This window comes from Galeopterus variegatus, unplaced genomic scaffold (assembly GCF_000696425.1).
Source record: "Galeopterus variegatus unplaced genomic scaffold, G_variegatus-3.0.2 Scaffold1047, whole genome shotgun sequence".
Taxonomy (NCBI): Eukaryota; Metazoa; Chordata; class Mammalia; order Dermoptera; family Cynocephalidae; genus Galeopterus; species Galeopterus variegatus.
The window spans coordinates 383731-400909 of record NW_007727158.1 but is presented as its reverse complement, the minus strand read 5'-3'; the positions used below and the strand labels follow the sequence as shown (position 1 = coordinate 400909).

Below are 17179 nucleotides of genomic sequence, written 5' to 3'. Positions count from 1 at the left end.
GCGCAGTTTGCGTGGAAGTGGGAGTGGGGTCTCGTTCCCGGATCTAAGCCTCTGGTTCCCAGGCAGGCCCCAAGGTGCTTCTGGTGTGCCTGGGCCAGAACTAATTTTTTGTCCTTTGCTTACCCTAACATGGGGGAACCTCCTCAAGTACTAATTCCTGTGGGAATTAGTACTTGAGCTGTGTGGTTGAGTTAAATTGCTGCTTTGCTGCTGTTTCCCTAGGGAAGGCTTTTTGTGCAGCTCAGGGTTTAACGGTTGACCTTGTAGGTACTTTTGGCTCTCCAGAGACTAGTGGATCTGTGTTCTGTGGAATCTCTGATCTGGGCCTGAGTTTTTTCATCAAACTGCACCCCATGCAATTCTGCATTCCCGAGCTTTCTCCTGTGAGTGGTCCTGTGCTGATTGGGGGGCAGGTTAGCTGTCCTTGCTGCGTCCCAGTGTTCTCTCAGTGTGCCCGTATTGCCCACTGCCCATACTCCAAACACCTCCCATGGGACGGGTCCTGTGCCGGTCCCTTGTGATGACTCACCATCTTCTGAATGGCTCCCTTTTTTCAGTTGTTCTGGCTCCTCGCTCCCACGTGGGTCCATGGGAACCCTATTAATGGTCTTGCTGTCCTGGAGGCCGCCAAGTCCCTCTTCTCTCCTGCCACCTCCAAGTAACTCCATCTGAAGGGCACAGCTGTAGCTTCTGCCAGCTCCTGCTCCATACACTCATCAGCTCAAGCCTTAAAGCAGCCACGGCCCGAAACACTCCAAGCAGTTTTTTCTTTCTCTCATCGTGGTTTCTCCCAGCTTCATGAAGTCTGTAGGTCTCTCCTCCTCTTCCCCTGAGCTCCAGCAGCCCCAGCTTGGCTGATGTCACTTTTTTTTACCTTTTTGTCTTTTTTCGTGACCAGTAACGGGATCGCAACCCTCGGTGTCGCGCCCGTACCGCGACCGGCAACCCTCGGTGTCGCGCCCGCACCGCGCTCAACCAGTGAGCAGACCGGTCTCTATATGGGATCTGAACCCTCAGCGGGAGCGCCGCCGCACTCCCAAGCACTGCACTCTACCGAGTGCGCCACCGGGCCGGCCCATGTTACATTTTTATAGTTGTAAATTGGTTGATTTGTGGGAGAGAGTGACGCTGGAAACTGTCTATTCCGCTATCTTGACCAGAACTGGGAAATAGAATAATTTTTAAGAGTCAATCCAAAAGCAATCAAGAAGAGAGGGGGAAAATCAGAAAATATGCACAAAATATGATTGTAGGTTTAAGTAGAAATACATCAATAACTTGAAATGAAAAGGAAGTAAATGTTCTTGTTAAAAGACAAAAAGATTGGTGAAAAACAAAATACAAGGATGTTTGTCTACAAGAGACACATCTACATATGAGGATACAGAAAGTTTCATTGTAAAATAGTGGAGGAAAAAATCACACAAAACTGAGTATTCATAGCAGCATTATTCATAATAGCCAAAAAGTGAAAACAACTCATGTCCATGAACTAATATATGGATAAATAAAATGTGGTATATTCATACAATGGAATATTATTCAGCCTTAAAAAGGAATGAAATTCTGATATATGCTGCACGATGGATATATCTTGAGGACATCAATGTTACGTGAAGTAAGCTAGATACAAAAGGCCACATACTGTACGATTCTATTTATGTGAAATGTCCACAGTGGTTAACTCCATTAAATGGTATAAAAATTATATCAAGTAAATACTAACAGAAAGCTGGTATTACTGTGTTAATATTAGACAAAAATAGACCATAAGTCAGATAGCATTGCTGGATATATAAGAAGAAACCTCGTAATGATAAAAGGTTTAGTTTACTAGAAGATGTAACAACTTAAAATCTGTAATTTCCTAATAACGACATTTCAAACTAGGTTAAACAAAAATAGACAGAACTGCAAGATAAGAGTTAAGTTGATAATTATTGTGGGAGATACTATATACCTCTCTCAATAATTGATAGACCAAGCTGGCCAAAAAAATCAGTTAATGTTCTATAAATTAATTTGAACAACCACATTTCATGAATCTGATCTATTGATCATATTTATCTAAGATAAATATAGAATGAGTGCTATTTTAAAATATATACAGCATTTCTAAAAATTGGTCATATATTGTGCTTTAAAGCACATTTTAACTAATTTCCCAAGTTTGGTAATATATAAAATATAAGAAACAAACAACAAAAGAAAAGTAGAGTAATTATGTGTTTGTAGTTAAGAACTGTAGCTCTAAAGTGTAAATAACCTGTATAGTAAGAACAAAAATCATACCAAACATATATGAACTGAAAACAAAGATATGGTAGAAATCAAGAAAGTCAAATGTTGGTTTTTTGAAAAAACTAATAAAACTGACAAACCTCTGGCATGATTTGATTGGTCATGATAAAAAGACCATGATGATTGGTCATGATAAAAAGAAGATGCCAGTAGGCAATATTAGAGATACAAATTGTGATGTTGTTTTAGTTCTGTATGCATTAAAGATGAAGAGAATAAAGACCTAAGCTTAAGAGGTAGAAGTATAAATCTTTTATTTATTTTATATATTTTTTGGTGGCTGACTGGTTCAGGGATCTGAACCCTTGACTTTGATGTTACCAATACTGTGTTCTAACCAGTATAGATCTTTTAGAAAACACACAGGGGAAAATCTTTGTGACTTGTAAATGAATGTTTATAACAGCTTTTTTAATAATAGCCAAAAACTTAAAATAATACAAATGGCCATCAACCTGTGAATGGATAAACAAACTGTGGTATATCCATATAATAGAATATTATTTAACAATAAAAAGAAATAAACTATTATCACCTATAACGTTGTCACGTTATCACTTATAATGTGGGTGAATCTCAGAATGATTATGCTGAGTAAAATAATCCACAAAAAAAAAAGTACTTACTGTATGATCCTACAAATATAAAATTTTAGGTAATACAAAGTAATCGGGTGAATCTCAGAATGATTATGCTGAGTAAAATAATCCAGAAAAAAAAAAGTACTTACTGTATGATCCTACAAATATAAAATTTTAGGTAATACAAAGTAATCTATGGGGACAGAACACAGATCAATGTTTGGCTGGGGATGGGGCAAAGGAGGCCAAGGAGGGGCAGTAGGAATGGATTACCAGTGGGCATGAGGAAGGACATGATGAATATGTTGCATATTTTGGTTGTGGTGATGGTTTCACAGGTTTCACATACTTCAAAACTTATCAAATTGTTCAGGGTTTTGTATGTCAATTAAACCTTCTCAAAACTTGGTATGAGAAAGTTCACTGGAATGCAGTCTCAGTGTGAACATGGATATAAAAATCCTAAACAAATTACTAGTGCATGACATCTAGGAATATATAAAAAGGAAATACTCATATATCATCAAATTGAGTTTATTTCAAGTATACAAGGTTTATTTAACATGAGAAGTCAACCAATGTTAATTCATCACACTATTATATTACAGAAAAATCATAAGATAATCTCAATAAATGTGGAAAAAATGTTTGATAAAATTCAGTATTTAGCCATGATCAGATTCCTCATCTTAGAGAACCAGGAATATAAAGTATTTCCTTAAAGATATCTCCAAAAAACCTATGACAAACAGACATAATATTGAAACATGAAAGCTTTTCTTTTAATATGTGGAATATGACAAGCATGGCTGCAGTTAACACTTCTGATCAACACCATACTATAGATCCCAGTCAGTGGAGTCTGGCAAGACAAAGCTATACAAGGTATATATATTAGAGAAGGAAAAAACAATGCTATTATCACTTATAGATGATATAATTATGTATGTAGAAATTTCAAAGCAATCTGTAGATAAATGCTAGAAAAGTTAGACCAATCAATATAAATAGGAATTTTGTATTTCTGTGTACCAGTAATTGTTTAAAAATGAAAAGTTACTATTTATAATCTCATTTAAAAATGGACAGGCAAGTAGGCCTTGAATATCGTGTTAAGTAGTTTGGACTTGGTTTTCAACATAATAAGGGTCACTAAAGGATTTTGATCCAGGGGCTAGTCGTTCGGGTTTTTTTTAAAAGGACAATTTGGTACAATTTAAGCTAGATTGTAATTCTGTTTCTGGCCATGTTTGAGACTTTATCATCTGAAAGATCTTCTACCACAAAACACTTAAAAATGCTGATAAAGTCCAGTAAACACTTGAAGTGTCTATCTGTGATTGGAAAATGTTAAGGAAAAATTTTAAGGTTAAGTATGTTTAAATATGAACTTATACTTAAGGGTGCTTGTTTTCCCCTTTATACCTTGAGTGAGACATCTAGGTCATTAATTTTCAGTCATTCAATTAGAAAAGAAGATTCAAAAACTCCTTCTACGGGCCGGCCCGGTGGCGCACTGGAGAGTGCGCTGCTTGGGAGTGCAGCGGTGCTCCTGCCGAGGGTTCAGATCCCATGTGGAGACCGGTTCCCACTCACTGGCTGAGCGTGGTGCGGGCGCAACACCGAGGGTTGCGATCCCGTTGCCGGTCCCTGGTACGGGCGTGACACCGAGGGTTGCGATCCCGTTACCGGTCAGTAAAAAAGGAAAACAAAAACAAAAACAAAAAAAAACTCCTTCTACGTATGTTTACTGGGTGTCTAGCATTTTGGCTCTGTTAATAGATTTTGGAAACACAGCTAGAACAATATATTTGGGATGGAAAATGATTTCTTTAATATGTTGAACGTTTGGAGAAGTTACTTCAGGCAGGTATTAGTAGTAAGAATAAGGGAATAGAAATGAGAACAGTTGGAAAACACTAGAAAAAGCATTGTTACTCGAACTATGGTTTCTGTTATAATTAAACCTGAAACATTTTTACTTGGAAATGTTTGTTATAATTAAAAAAAATACTCTAAAATATGCACAAAATAGTTTTGAGTTGAACTTAAAGTGGTAGCCATGTTAAAGAAATTGTCTAAGAGTATAACAGTAATGTAAATGTAATATAATAGGAACACTAAACATTTTATAATTTTCAGACATTAACCCCCCCAATTGCTATTTATTAACAGTATATATAACATATATTTATATATTAATATTTTAAACAGCTTTATTGAGTTTATTGTACAGCTCTACATTTCACTCATGTAAACTGTATGGTTCAGTGACTTTCAGTGTATTTGCAGAATTGTGTAACCATCACTACACTCAATTTTGAACATTTTCATCACATTGGAAAACCTGTACACTCTCAGCCTTCCCCTCATCCTCCCGACATGTGAACATTCATGTATGAATTTTTGTGGAGACTGCTGGATCATATGGGAACTCTATGGTTAGTGGTTAGTGGACTGCCAGACTCTTTTCCAAAGAGCCACACCATTTTACATTCCCACCAAGCAGTGTATGAGTGTTCCAGTTTCTTTACATCTTCACCAAGTTATTATCTTTCTGTTTGATTATAGTCATCTTGGTAGGTTTAAAGTGGTGTCTCATTTAGTTTGATTTGCATAAGCCTAATAATTATTGGTGTGTCCTTTGTATATTGTCTCTGGAGAAATGTCTGTTTAAATTTTTTGCCTAGTTTTAAATTCGATTGTATTGCTCAGTTGTAATAGTTCTTATATTCTGGACCATAGACCATTATCAGATAAATAATTTGCAAATAGTTTCTTCTTTAGGTTTTCTTTTCACTTTCTTGATAGTGTCTTTTGAGGCAGAAAAGTTTTTAATTTTGATGAAGTCCAGTTTATCTTTTCTTTCTTTACTTTTTTGGTTGCTGTTCTTTAGGTGTTTATTATTGTATTTTTTTGAGTGCTTTCAAAAATGATTTCTTTGAAATCACTTGATCTTGTATAAAGAAGTAATCATGCTGCAGTTAGCGTTTAAGACAACATTTATTGTAAGCAGCAGTGTTTACAATTCTTTTATTTCTTTTCTTTTTTTAATTTTTAATTTTGCCTGAAAATTTTTTTTACAGCTCTATAGTATCAACCCTCCTTGCTCTTATGGATGGATTGGATAATAGGGGTGAAATTGTTGTTATTGGTGCTACAAACAGACTTGATTCGATAGATCCTGCACTCAGGAGACCTGGTCGTTTTGACAGAGAATTCCTTTTCAATCTGCCTGATCATAAGGTAAAAGTTTTTGTTTTCAGAAAATATTAAGATTTACATGTAATTAGATTATAAAGCATATGTGTGTAGTTACATATGTACTCTCAGGGTGTTATTTTATGAATTTTCATTGTTTAAATTTTGCGCTTATGGGATATCTTAGTTAATACTTTAAAAAAACCTGTGTAATTATTGAACAATTAATTTTTTTCTATCAACAAAAGAAAATTTATGATTTTTAGGAAGAGGAAAGCTCTTGATTAGGTTACTGGAGATGCTTCGCTTGCTCTTTTCTTTAGTTCTCCAGATTGTTTAATTATCTTATATGGCAAGTTATGTGTCTCTAATAGCCAAGGTAGTTTTGTTGCCATAAAAATAATGTTTTTATAGAGTATCAGTGGGCTTGAATAAGGACCCAGTACCCAAATTTTCATAGAAATGACTGTACTAACATGTTTAAAAATAGCAAACATTATTCATTATGGTGTAAAGTTTTTAAAAGAGTATATTCTTCAGACAGCACAATGTATAGTCATAGATTATATAAAATGTTATTTAATGTGATGTACAAAGTTCCTTTTTCCTAACTCTACTTGAAATTGGTTTGACCAGTTTAATCTTTGACTAGCTCTTCACTGGGAATTCAAATTTGAGAGTGGAGAGATGTATGCAGAGGAGATACTGTATATGAATATATATTGTTGAATGGCTTTGATCTTTGATCTCTGTGAAATGACTGGTTTACATACAAAGATGTGAAAAGTTTAGTGATTAGGACTGTATAGAAAGACTACAGGGAAATGAAGGCAATGGCTCCCTCATGTAGAACAGTTAATACCGGAATTTGATATCAATCTACACAGCCACCAGTAGGTGACTCAGATTTGGATTGATGATCAAATTTAACAAGCTTTAAACTAGTGCCAGGTTTACATGACTTTGTCAGGACAGGAAACATAGCATATACAGAATCATTTTCATTGCCCAAGTGTGGCTTCCAGGAATATACCAGTGCATAGAGGTGTGTCTAGTTGTAGGAGACAGGTCTCACATGTTACAGTGTACTTCCAGCATGGGGAAGCATTAGCTATTTTGATTGGGACATCTAACAGTAGTCTAAGGATAGCTTTTACTGGCTCTGACAGGATATGGGAATGTGCTTAGTTTTTATGAGACACAGCCAATATTCATTTCAGTATGAGAAAGCCATTTCCTTGATTTCCCTGTCTTCTATGTTGCCTGAGTCAAGCAGGCCTCAGGGTATATATGCTGATCACAGCCCTCACAGTTGCAGCACAGTCCACAAAAATCAGGGGTTTAACACTAAACAAGATGTAGAACAACACTATCCAATAGAATTTTCTGTGATGATGGAAATATTTTTTATTTGCATTGTCCATTTAGCAATGCCCAGTATGGTAGCCACAAGCCACCTGTGGCTGTTGAGCACTTAAAATGCTGCTAGTGTGCCTAAGGAACTGCATTTTAAATTTTATTTAGTCTTAGTTAATTTAAAATAACATTACACAACTAGTGGCTTACTGTATTGTATGGTATGGATCTCAAACACAGTTTTCCACATTGATTTCAGCTTTCTAACATTTCAAGGAAACTGCTATGAGACTGAAATCTAAGATCATTTCTTCAGGTCCGAGTCTATAGAAAAGGCCTAGCCTGGCTGTTGACCTTTTCCCCTTAGGTAGTATTATTTAAGGTCATGAGACTAAATGAGATTATCAAGTCTTCTGTCTTATGGAGCACTCAGTAAGGTAAGAGGAAAACTAGGGCTGGCCATTTGGCTCACTTGGTTGGAGTGCAGCCTTGTAACACCAAGGTCAAGTGTTTAGATCCCCTTCCCCACCAGCTGCAAAAAAAAAAAAACGAAAGAAGAAAAGTAGGAGAGTGGGGTGTTCTGGAAATGAAGTGAAAAAGTGTATCATTTAGGAAGGTGTGATTGTGTCACATGTTTCTAAGTCAAATCAGATGAGAACAGAGAACTGGCCATTGTTTTTAAGCATTATGTAGGTCATCGGTGAAGCTGATGAGAGAAATTTCAATTAGCAGTGGGTGCAAAAGCTTAACCAGAGTGGGGGTTCAAGAGGGAAAGGGAAAGAAGGAATTGGAGGCAGTGAATATGGATAAGTTTTTCAAAGAGTTTAGCTGCAGAGGGAAGCAAAGAATTGAGATGATAAGATGTTGGGGGAAGTGGGGACAATAAAATGTGTTTTGTTGTTTTTAAGATGGGAGAAATATCCAATAGAGAAGGAAATTTTCATGATGAAATTGAGAGCTGTCCTTAATAGACAATAAGGGGTAGGATTTGGTGTACAAGTGGAGAGAATGACTGTAAGTAGAAACTGGTTAGTTCATTTGTGATAATAGGGAGAAGACAGAATATTGTGAGTACACAAGCAGATGGGTAGGCAAATTAGGTGTGGGGAGTAGTCTGCGGAAGTTTTTCTTTTTTCAGATGGTATCAGTTTTTTCAGTGAATTAGGTAATAAGGCCATCACCTGAGTGTGAAGATAATCTGTGAACTAGACTCCTCGGAGAAAGGCATAATGAATGGCCTTGGGAAGTATTAAGGGCAGTAATAACCCATATTGTTCATTAATTCAGAGTGATACCTGTCAGTGTCTCATATTAGTCCTGTGGTTTTAGGCAGTAGAATATCATGACTCTTGATATTTAACCAAGTAAAAGATTAATAAAAGTAAGTCTTGGTTTCAAATTTTAATAATTCTGTTAACTATTTATTAGCATAAAATAGTACATATCATCTGTATGCAGTAATGCTTCTTACTTTGTTTCTTTTCCTTCATCATCATGATTGTGATCATCATCGTTATAACTGTTATGTGTATATGTGTGTATTTTGGGATCCTGAAATACGAGGGGCCTGAATTTGCCTTTGAGTGAGGGAAGGGACTTTCTTTAGGGGAGCCATATGAGTTACTATTCTATATGCCATATATAGTAAAATGATAATGAATGTTTTTTGATTTCTTCATTTACATGATTTCCTCTTTATTCTATGTGTTGTTTGTAGTATGATAGAAGAAAGGTGACTCTAATTGGTTGTATAGAGAAAGAACATGGCACTTAAATGTTTTAGAGACCTAGCAATAACTTTCTGACCTTAGGTAATTAATTTCATTTCTCTAAACCTTTGTTTAGAGAAGTGAGGGGATAAGAATAGATCTTTTTTGAGATATCTTCCAGCTTAAATTTTTTTAACATTTTTTTTTATTCTTTAAGGATCTTGTAATGAGCAGTACTTGTGTTGCTAATGTCTGTAATAGATGCTTAATGTCATCTCATGTATACTGTCAGGATGATTTCTTTTGGACCTTGATTTCATACTTTTTAAGGATCTGTCCAGGCAGATACTTTAAGTTGGAAGAAAATAAGTGTCATATCATTGCTTTAATTTTGGTAGCTGAATGCCTAATTTAGAACTTAGAACTAGAACTGTAACTGTTGATTCCAGATTTTGTTAACTTTTTGAGTTAGATTTATCTTGATGACTATGAAATTGTTCTTTTTGTTTTGGTGCTCTACCCCAAATTCCTCATCAAGCCAGAAAGATACTATCATCTTGGTTATTATTTGCTTTTTCATGTTTAAGAGGCTCAGCAGTGTTGAGGGAACAGGCATATTCAGTTTTTAAAAAGTGTTGTTTTTTTCTCCCAAAAGAAGGCAAATGTGGAAAAACAAATTCTGATCTGACTCTCAATGGTGATAGTATTAGCCAGTTGTGGATTCTGACATGTCAGTGTTTCATTTTTACTGCTTTAGAAAAAGAAATTTTTATTTATTTTGGAACCATGGTGTTAACATTTTGATTGTGCTACACAATCAGATTTAAGCTAGAGAATGCTATTTTGGAAAAAAAATTCAAGGTAAAATTGTTTAAACTTTTGAATTTCCAATGAATTCTGTTTTTACTGAAATTACCTTGTTATATTAAATGCCAAAGCATCAGCTAACTTACAAGGTAATAATATGCATTATATTTCTTTACTTAGTTCAATACTTTTCAAATTAAAAAAGTTTTCAAGTTTTAAATTGTCACTTTGCTCATTGTCAATCATAATACCTTATGCATATGATAGAACTAAAAGTTCTACGAAATCTAAATAGTTTGGTTAAATGTTATGATTATTAATTATAACACATTAAAGTTTCTTGTTCATATGTCTTCAAATGGTAAAAATGATTGATATGGTGGAAAAGTGAAATTTAGTTTTGAATTCCTAGAATCAGGTAGTTGTTATGTGCTACTAGTCAAGTTCCTTCATCTCTCAGAACATTAAATGTCTTAGCTTGTGAAACAGAGATATGATCTGTGCTATGTATTTCATGGGTTTATTGTGGGAATCAGAGTTGATATGGATGCTAAGGCATTTAAATTTCTTTTAAAATGAACAATTGTGTTTCTGAGGTCTGGTTAGTCAAATTTTGTTCCAGCTAATGCATGCGAGGGGTTGATAATGTTTATCTGTGCTTTTCTTCTTACGGAAGATTTTATATATCTGTGCTTTTCTTCTTAGGCAAGAAAACACATCTTACAGATCCATACTAGGGACTGGAATCCAAAATTGTCAGATGCTTTTTTAGGTGAATTGGCTGAAAAATGTGTTGGTGAGTGCTACTGTTTGAATTCTTTGATTGTCATCGTTTGTTCTGCTCAGCCTCCCTTTCCCCCTTACGTTGGAATGTGAATGAGTATAGTTATGTCTTTGATTGTGCAATAGATAGCTCTGCCTTTATATTTAGAAGTTATTTTAAATATTTCACTTAAAGTTTGAGCACTTCTAAATAAGAATTTTAACTGCCATTAGGTGTTCAATTAACAAAGCTCAGTAGTAATATGCCTTTCATTGAGTGCCGGGTATCCGTAATGTTACTACAGTGTTTCTTTTTAGGGATTATTCCCTCAGAAATTTTACTCAGAAAAATAAGCTTAAACTTGAGAGAGAAAGGTCCATCTCAAAGGCAGGACTGCAGTCTTTTACTTTACAGATTATACAATGGGCTCATCTTCATTCCTGTGGCCTAGAAAGAGGTTGGGTGGAAAGGGTCTTCAAAGAATATACTTAATGGTATTTGGTAATATTTCCCTAAATATAAAACTTTCCAATTTTATTTTAAATTCTTCACAGAGTGGAAGATCTCCTCACAGAGTGCATGAACACTACTGTCCTAAAAGGACATGTTTAGAGCATTTATATACACAGATGATCATAGATATGAGATGAAATTCAGGGTTTTGACTCTAAATAGATCTGAAATAAAAAGGGATACAATATTAAGTAACTGCATATATACACAGGTATTTTTCCTTCGTTCTTTTTCCCTCTTGTCTGTTTCCCTCTCATTCTCTCAGAAATATAAATTAATAACTTTTCTCTCCATGAACATTAAGCATTATGAAGAAATCCCTCAAGCAAGTTCACTAACAGCAGTCTACTTGGGCAAACTTTAAAGTTACCAAAACCAACAAGAACAGCTTAGTTAAAAATATCATTGTGATCCACCATCAAATAATTAAAACTTAAATAGAACATTAGTCCATTCAGTTAGCTACATCCGAATTATCCTCTTCATCCACAGGGACCTCCATCTCCGAAGCAGCATCCCTCAGCTTTTGAACCACAAAGACCTCGACATCTTCTGGTGAGGAGAAAACGTAAATCTCTCCAGCACTACTCCAGTTTAAGCTTTGCGTGGTATAAGAGAGCATGCGCCAAACCCATTTCATGTAAACTTGGCTTGACTTTTGCAAAGCCTTGTGCTGCTTTTTGGGAGAGGGTGGTATTTGGTAGAAAATCCAGTCTTTTCCCCTTTCGAAATTTGACCCGTTTTATTTATATTATTGTATTAGAGTTTAGATCAGACTGGGAAATCTTCATACATTTTCCTGTGAATTTGTCACAGAATGATCCTTAACTGAAATAAGCAGAAGTCTTCAAATAATTTTGGTAATTCCCTAAGAGATAGGTTTTCTAAAATTACTTTCTGTTACCCTTTCTACTACCATTTGAGGTATTATACACTCTCGTTTAATTCTTTATTCCAAACATTAGAGTCTTAGTTTTCTTTGATATTTCCTCAGGCCAATATTTCTCATTTTTCCAAGTGATTTATTTTAGCTTTTAGTTGCTTAAGTTTTTAAATTTTCATTATATAATTTCTTACAGGACTGAAAAACTTCTCTTGCCTTTATTTTTTTCCCCTGTGGGGTGGTGGTATATGTGCAGGATCTGCTTATATACCATTTTCTTACTGGAGAGCAACATAAAAATCCATTCTAATCAAATGACTTCTGTTTTTGGTTGTGACATTTATTCCACTTAAGAAAATAGTTCACATTAAAAAAAAAAAATCAAATTCAGGTCTTCCTCCAGGAATGAAATAATAATAAATTTTAAATCTATTATGAACATACCAATTTATTTATCCGAAACATGTTTTAACGTGTATGGGCTCAGTTCATTGACAGTTATGCTTAACAAAAGAGTGTACTGTTTTGGTGAACAACTGCAAAGATATCTGACCTCTTGTTAGAGGTTATGGATTTGGTAACTTTTACCTTGAAATAAATTCCCAAGCACTAGGAGGTTTTGCATGCATAGTGGGTATAATTTTTTAGTGGAAAACTCAACATACATTGGTGTCAAGAACATTTATACAAATAGTAGGAGCTTATGATTAATGAAGAGCTCAACCCTAATCATATTTCTCTATTTCATTTCCAGTGAGATGGCTAAAATAATGAAAGCATATCAATGAAGTATCTCTCTTATGGGCCTTTATTACATTTGATGTTGTACTTAAAAAATAACTTAAAATTTTGTTATGACCTTGTTTGTAGTCTAACCTCTTTAATACCTGTATTTTCAGTCTTAAGAAAATTTCTGTCTTAATAGCAGTATTCAAGAAAGCTCTTTCTTTGATATCTAGATATTTGTGTTCAGCAGAGTATTAGAATTTTAATGGTAGAATTAGTATGGTTATGAAAGGGATGTCTTATAATTTTATTAACATTAACTTTTAATTCTTAAAAGGCTGTAGTATATTTTCAGTATTACTAGAATGATCATATTGCTTATTTTCTAAACCAGGACACTTTTGAGAGTGAAAAGTATGCTATTATTTATGACAGGACAAGAGGCCTAACCAGGACATATGGTCACCTTATGTATAACCCACTTAGCCATGGTTATGATGCATTTTTAATTGTTTTAGAGTCTAATGAAGGAAGTATATTAAGGCAGTAGTTCTCAAATTTTTTTGCATATCAGGATCACTTCTAAACCTTTTGCAAAGTACACATTTATGATTTCAAGCCCTCAGAGATTCTGATTCACTAAGTTTGTTATGGGGCTTGGGAATCTTTTGTTTCCATCGAGTTATTTATTCAGATGGACATTCAAGTTGAGAACCACAGGTATAAACCAGTAGTTCTTATTTGTAAGCAAGTGTAAAGAAGATGCGTTCTGACTTTTATAGTCTATTGGTTATGATAATCCATGTGAAAATTTTTACTTTGTTAAATGGCGTCTATTGTTGACAAATTCTTTAATTATTGGTAATAAAATAGGAAAAAAATTTAAAAAATCATTGCTGTTATGCATATAATTAACATGTTATTGTGGCAACCATGAATATTATGGGTAACATTTACTACATAAAATGCCTTTGAAGCCTGTTTTTTGTTTTGCCTTAATTGTTTCTGGGCTTTTTTTAAAAATTAGGCTTTTGCACTTAAAATAGGACCATATAATATGTTCACTAACTGTATATACTTTTAAAGAAGAAAAATAAATGTGATTGTTTATATTGTTTGAAGGCGGTAGTTTATTTTTTACTTCCTCTGATATGAAGGACAGAATTCACATGCTTTAATCACATCCTTGGATTATTTTGTTAACTGTTGACAACTTTGAGCTAGTAGTCTATACATTGCTGAACTAAGGTAACATATATGTATGGCAAAGGAAAACATAATTTTTTTTCCAGGTTTATTCATTGAGAAATATAAAATAAAACAAGAGATTAGTAGTAAATCTGGCTATTTTAAAGAGTTATTTGGGAGATTGCTGTTATGGCACAGTAGTGCTTCAATCCTCTTACCGTTTTCTGAATTAAACTCTTACAGGTCATATTAAGTTTTTTCTCAACTTCGAATGTTTTCCATTGTAATCATCACTTTTATTTCAGTATTTAAGTGTTCCATAGGTCATTGTGGGATGTAAGAAGATAAATAAACCTGGTACTGCTTCTTAGAAGAGCTTAGGTTCTAAAGTTCTATAACTAGTTCAGATGGTTCCCCCTGCTGGCATAACTGATAAAGGTGGCCAAATGCAAGTTTAATTTCTGATATGAAAGACAACATATGGCTAGTTTGAGTTTTTCTTCCTTTTTGGGACAAAGACCTAACAATTCATGTGTTTTTGTATGTATTTGTTACTCAGATGAATGAAATGACTTAAAAGCACAGAAGGCTTGATCTGTTGTTTACCTGCATAATCCGTTAAACATGAGGAATGGATAATACCCCATGTGGGTATAGCCTTTAGAACTAGATTATTACTCAAAGAAAGTTTATGTGGAAAACCAATGGAAATAGTTTCAAATATTCTTATTCTCTTTAATACCTTTGGAACTATCAGAAAGGAATTACAATTTTAAGGTATAATTTTTGGGGTAATTGAATGTTAACTTGCTAGTGGTTTGCACTCAGAGTTGGTAGTAGGTTTCTGCTTATATACTACTTTATACTATTTGTGTATATGTGTTTTGATGTTGATAATATTAGAAAAAATAATTTATAGGAAAGCATAATGCCGTGAGAACTAAACTAGTGACTGGGAATATTAATGAAGGATTAAAATGAAGCTATTATTCCTTTAAAACCTTTCCTGAAGATAGTTGTACACTGCAATCAGTGGTTTTGACATATAATACATGACTTGCTTTGTTTTAATATCATTAGTTCATGTTTTGTTAATTTAAAATATTCAAAATATTTTAAGTCTTAATGAGTATTTAGCCTTTAATTCAACAGTTTTCTTAGGTTATTTTAAATGGTCAGTTTTCATATTTTGATAAAATTGCACATAATTATTGATTTAGTAGTATTTATTATTACTTTCGATAAAGGTGTATATATTTACAAAACGTAGTTGGTACTTGGAAGAATGAACTTACCTTTGTTATCCTTCTTCTTTTGTGCATTAGGCTACTGTGGAGCTGATATCAAGGCCCTGTGCACTGAAGCTGCCCTGATTGCCCTGCGAAGGCGTTATCCTCAGATCTATGCTAGCAGTCATAAACTGCAGTTGGATGTTTCCTCCATAGTGCTCAGTGCTCAAGATTTTTACCATGCAATGCAGAATATTGTGCCTGCTTCCCAACGTGCTGTGATGTCTTCGGGACATGCATTATCCCCCATTATAAGGCCACTGCTAGAAAGAAGCTTCAACAACATCCTAGCAGTCTTGCAGAAGGTGTTTCCTCATGGTGAAATTAGCCAGAGTGACAAGAAAGAAGGTACTATAAACTAATTTTTCATATTATTAAAATGAAATAAATACAGGCATAAAAAGGTAGTTTCCTGATAAGATTATTTGTATATTACTGTTTTTATTTACCATGGATATCTAAAATAAGAGTGGTCTTCAGAAAGTTCTTAGAAAGATTCATATTATCTTTTGATTTCATTTTCCCATGAACTTTTCGAAATACCATCACATATCTGTTTCACTAACCACTGTATATTACAGGCCTGGCATATTGCCTGGCATATGATAGATGCCTAATGAATGCTTCTAAAATGAATGAATGAATGTTTATTCTTGGGACATTCTGACTATCTTAATGTAGGAGTGTTACTACCTTTAGAAAGTTGATTATAATAATAATAGCTTATACTTATTATTATAAAGTCCTTACATAAATTGTCATTTATAATCTTTATAATAGTCCTGTGGGTTAGTCACTCTCATTATATAAAGGAGGAAACTGGGAGATATAAGATGGTGATTTCGTTTATATAAGGTTATTCAGGGGCTGGCTGGCTAACTCAGGTTTGTTAGATTGTGATGCTGATAACATCAAGGTTCAGGGTTTGATCCCTGTGCCGGCCAGCTGGAAAAAAAAAAAGGTCACTCAGTTTTGGGGCCTCCTGGAACCCAGGGAGCCTGACTCTTGAACCCATACTCTTGCATATGTTGCTATAATGCTTCTCTGGATTCAACTCATCACTTATATGAAGGTACTTAAAAAAAAGTTCAGGAAAAAAGAAATGAAAAGATAATATGAATCTTTCCATGAATTTTCTGAAGATACCTTGTATTCAGTTGATATTGGCACTCTGCATTGTGCTATGCTGATTGAGAGTATAAGCTGTTGGTAAGGGAGTAAATTAGAACCTGGTTGTAGAGGGTCTTGAATTCTATCAAGCCTCAAGATTGTACTTTAGACCTGAAATAAAAATAGAAAGCTATCTTTTAAAGCATCATTCATTTACAGGAAAAATTTTTAAATTTAGGTTGACATGCTTATTAAAAGTAAGGCTCACAAACATTGAAGGGAAAGTAATGTCTTTTGATTATCTTAATATCCCCAGTTCCTAGCACCTTGTTTGGCATATAGCCTGTACCAAATAGAAAGCTGTCAGATAATTTCTTAAAATTTTTATTGGTTATTGATTATACATATTCAAGAATTTTACTAACATTAAAAATATCATATATAGGGCCGGCCCGGTGGCGCACTGCTACAGTGTGCTGCTTGGGAGCGTGGCGGCACTCCCGCCGGGGGTTTGGATCCCACATACAGACCGGTTCTGCTCACTGGCTGAGCGAGGTGCGGGCGCAGCACCGAGGGTTGCGATCCCTTGCCGGACATGAAAAAAGACAAAAAAGGAAAAAAAAATATCATATATAGGGCCGGCCCGGTGGCGCACTGCTACAGTGTGCTGCTTGGGAGCGTGGCGGCACTCCCGCCGGGGGTTTGGATCCCACATACAGACCGGTTCTGCTCACTGGCTGAGCGAGGTGCGG

General features: G+C 34.8%; 1 protein-coding gene across 1 annotated transcript in view; it reads left to right on the top strand.

The window, feature by feature from the left end:
* Window positions 1-17179, top strand: part of ATAD2B (ATPase family, AAA domain containing 2B) — a gene marked incomplete at its 5' end in the record, with an annotated part of 144646 nt that overhangs the window by 45742 nt on the left and 81725 nt on the right. The window contains 3 exons of the mRNA XM_008574432.1: window positions 5969-6128; window positions 10661-10751; window positions 15354-15665. Coding sequence (XP_008572654.1) covers window positions 5969-6128; window positions 10661-10751; window positions 15354-15665 — 563 coding nt within the window. The remainder of the gene's footprint in view (window positions 1-5968; window positions 6129-10660; window positions 10752-15353; window positions 15666-17179) is intronic.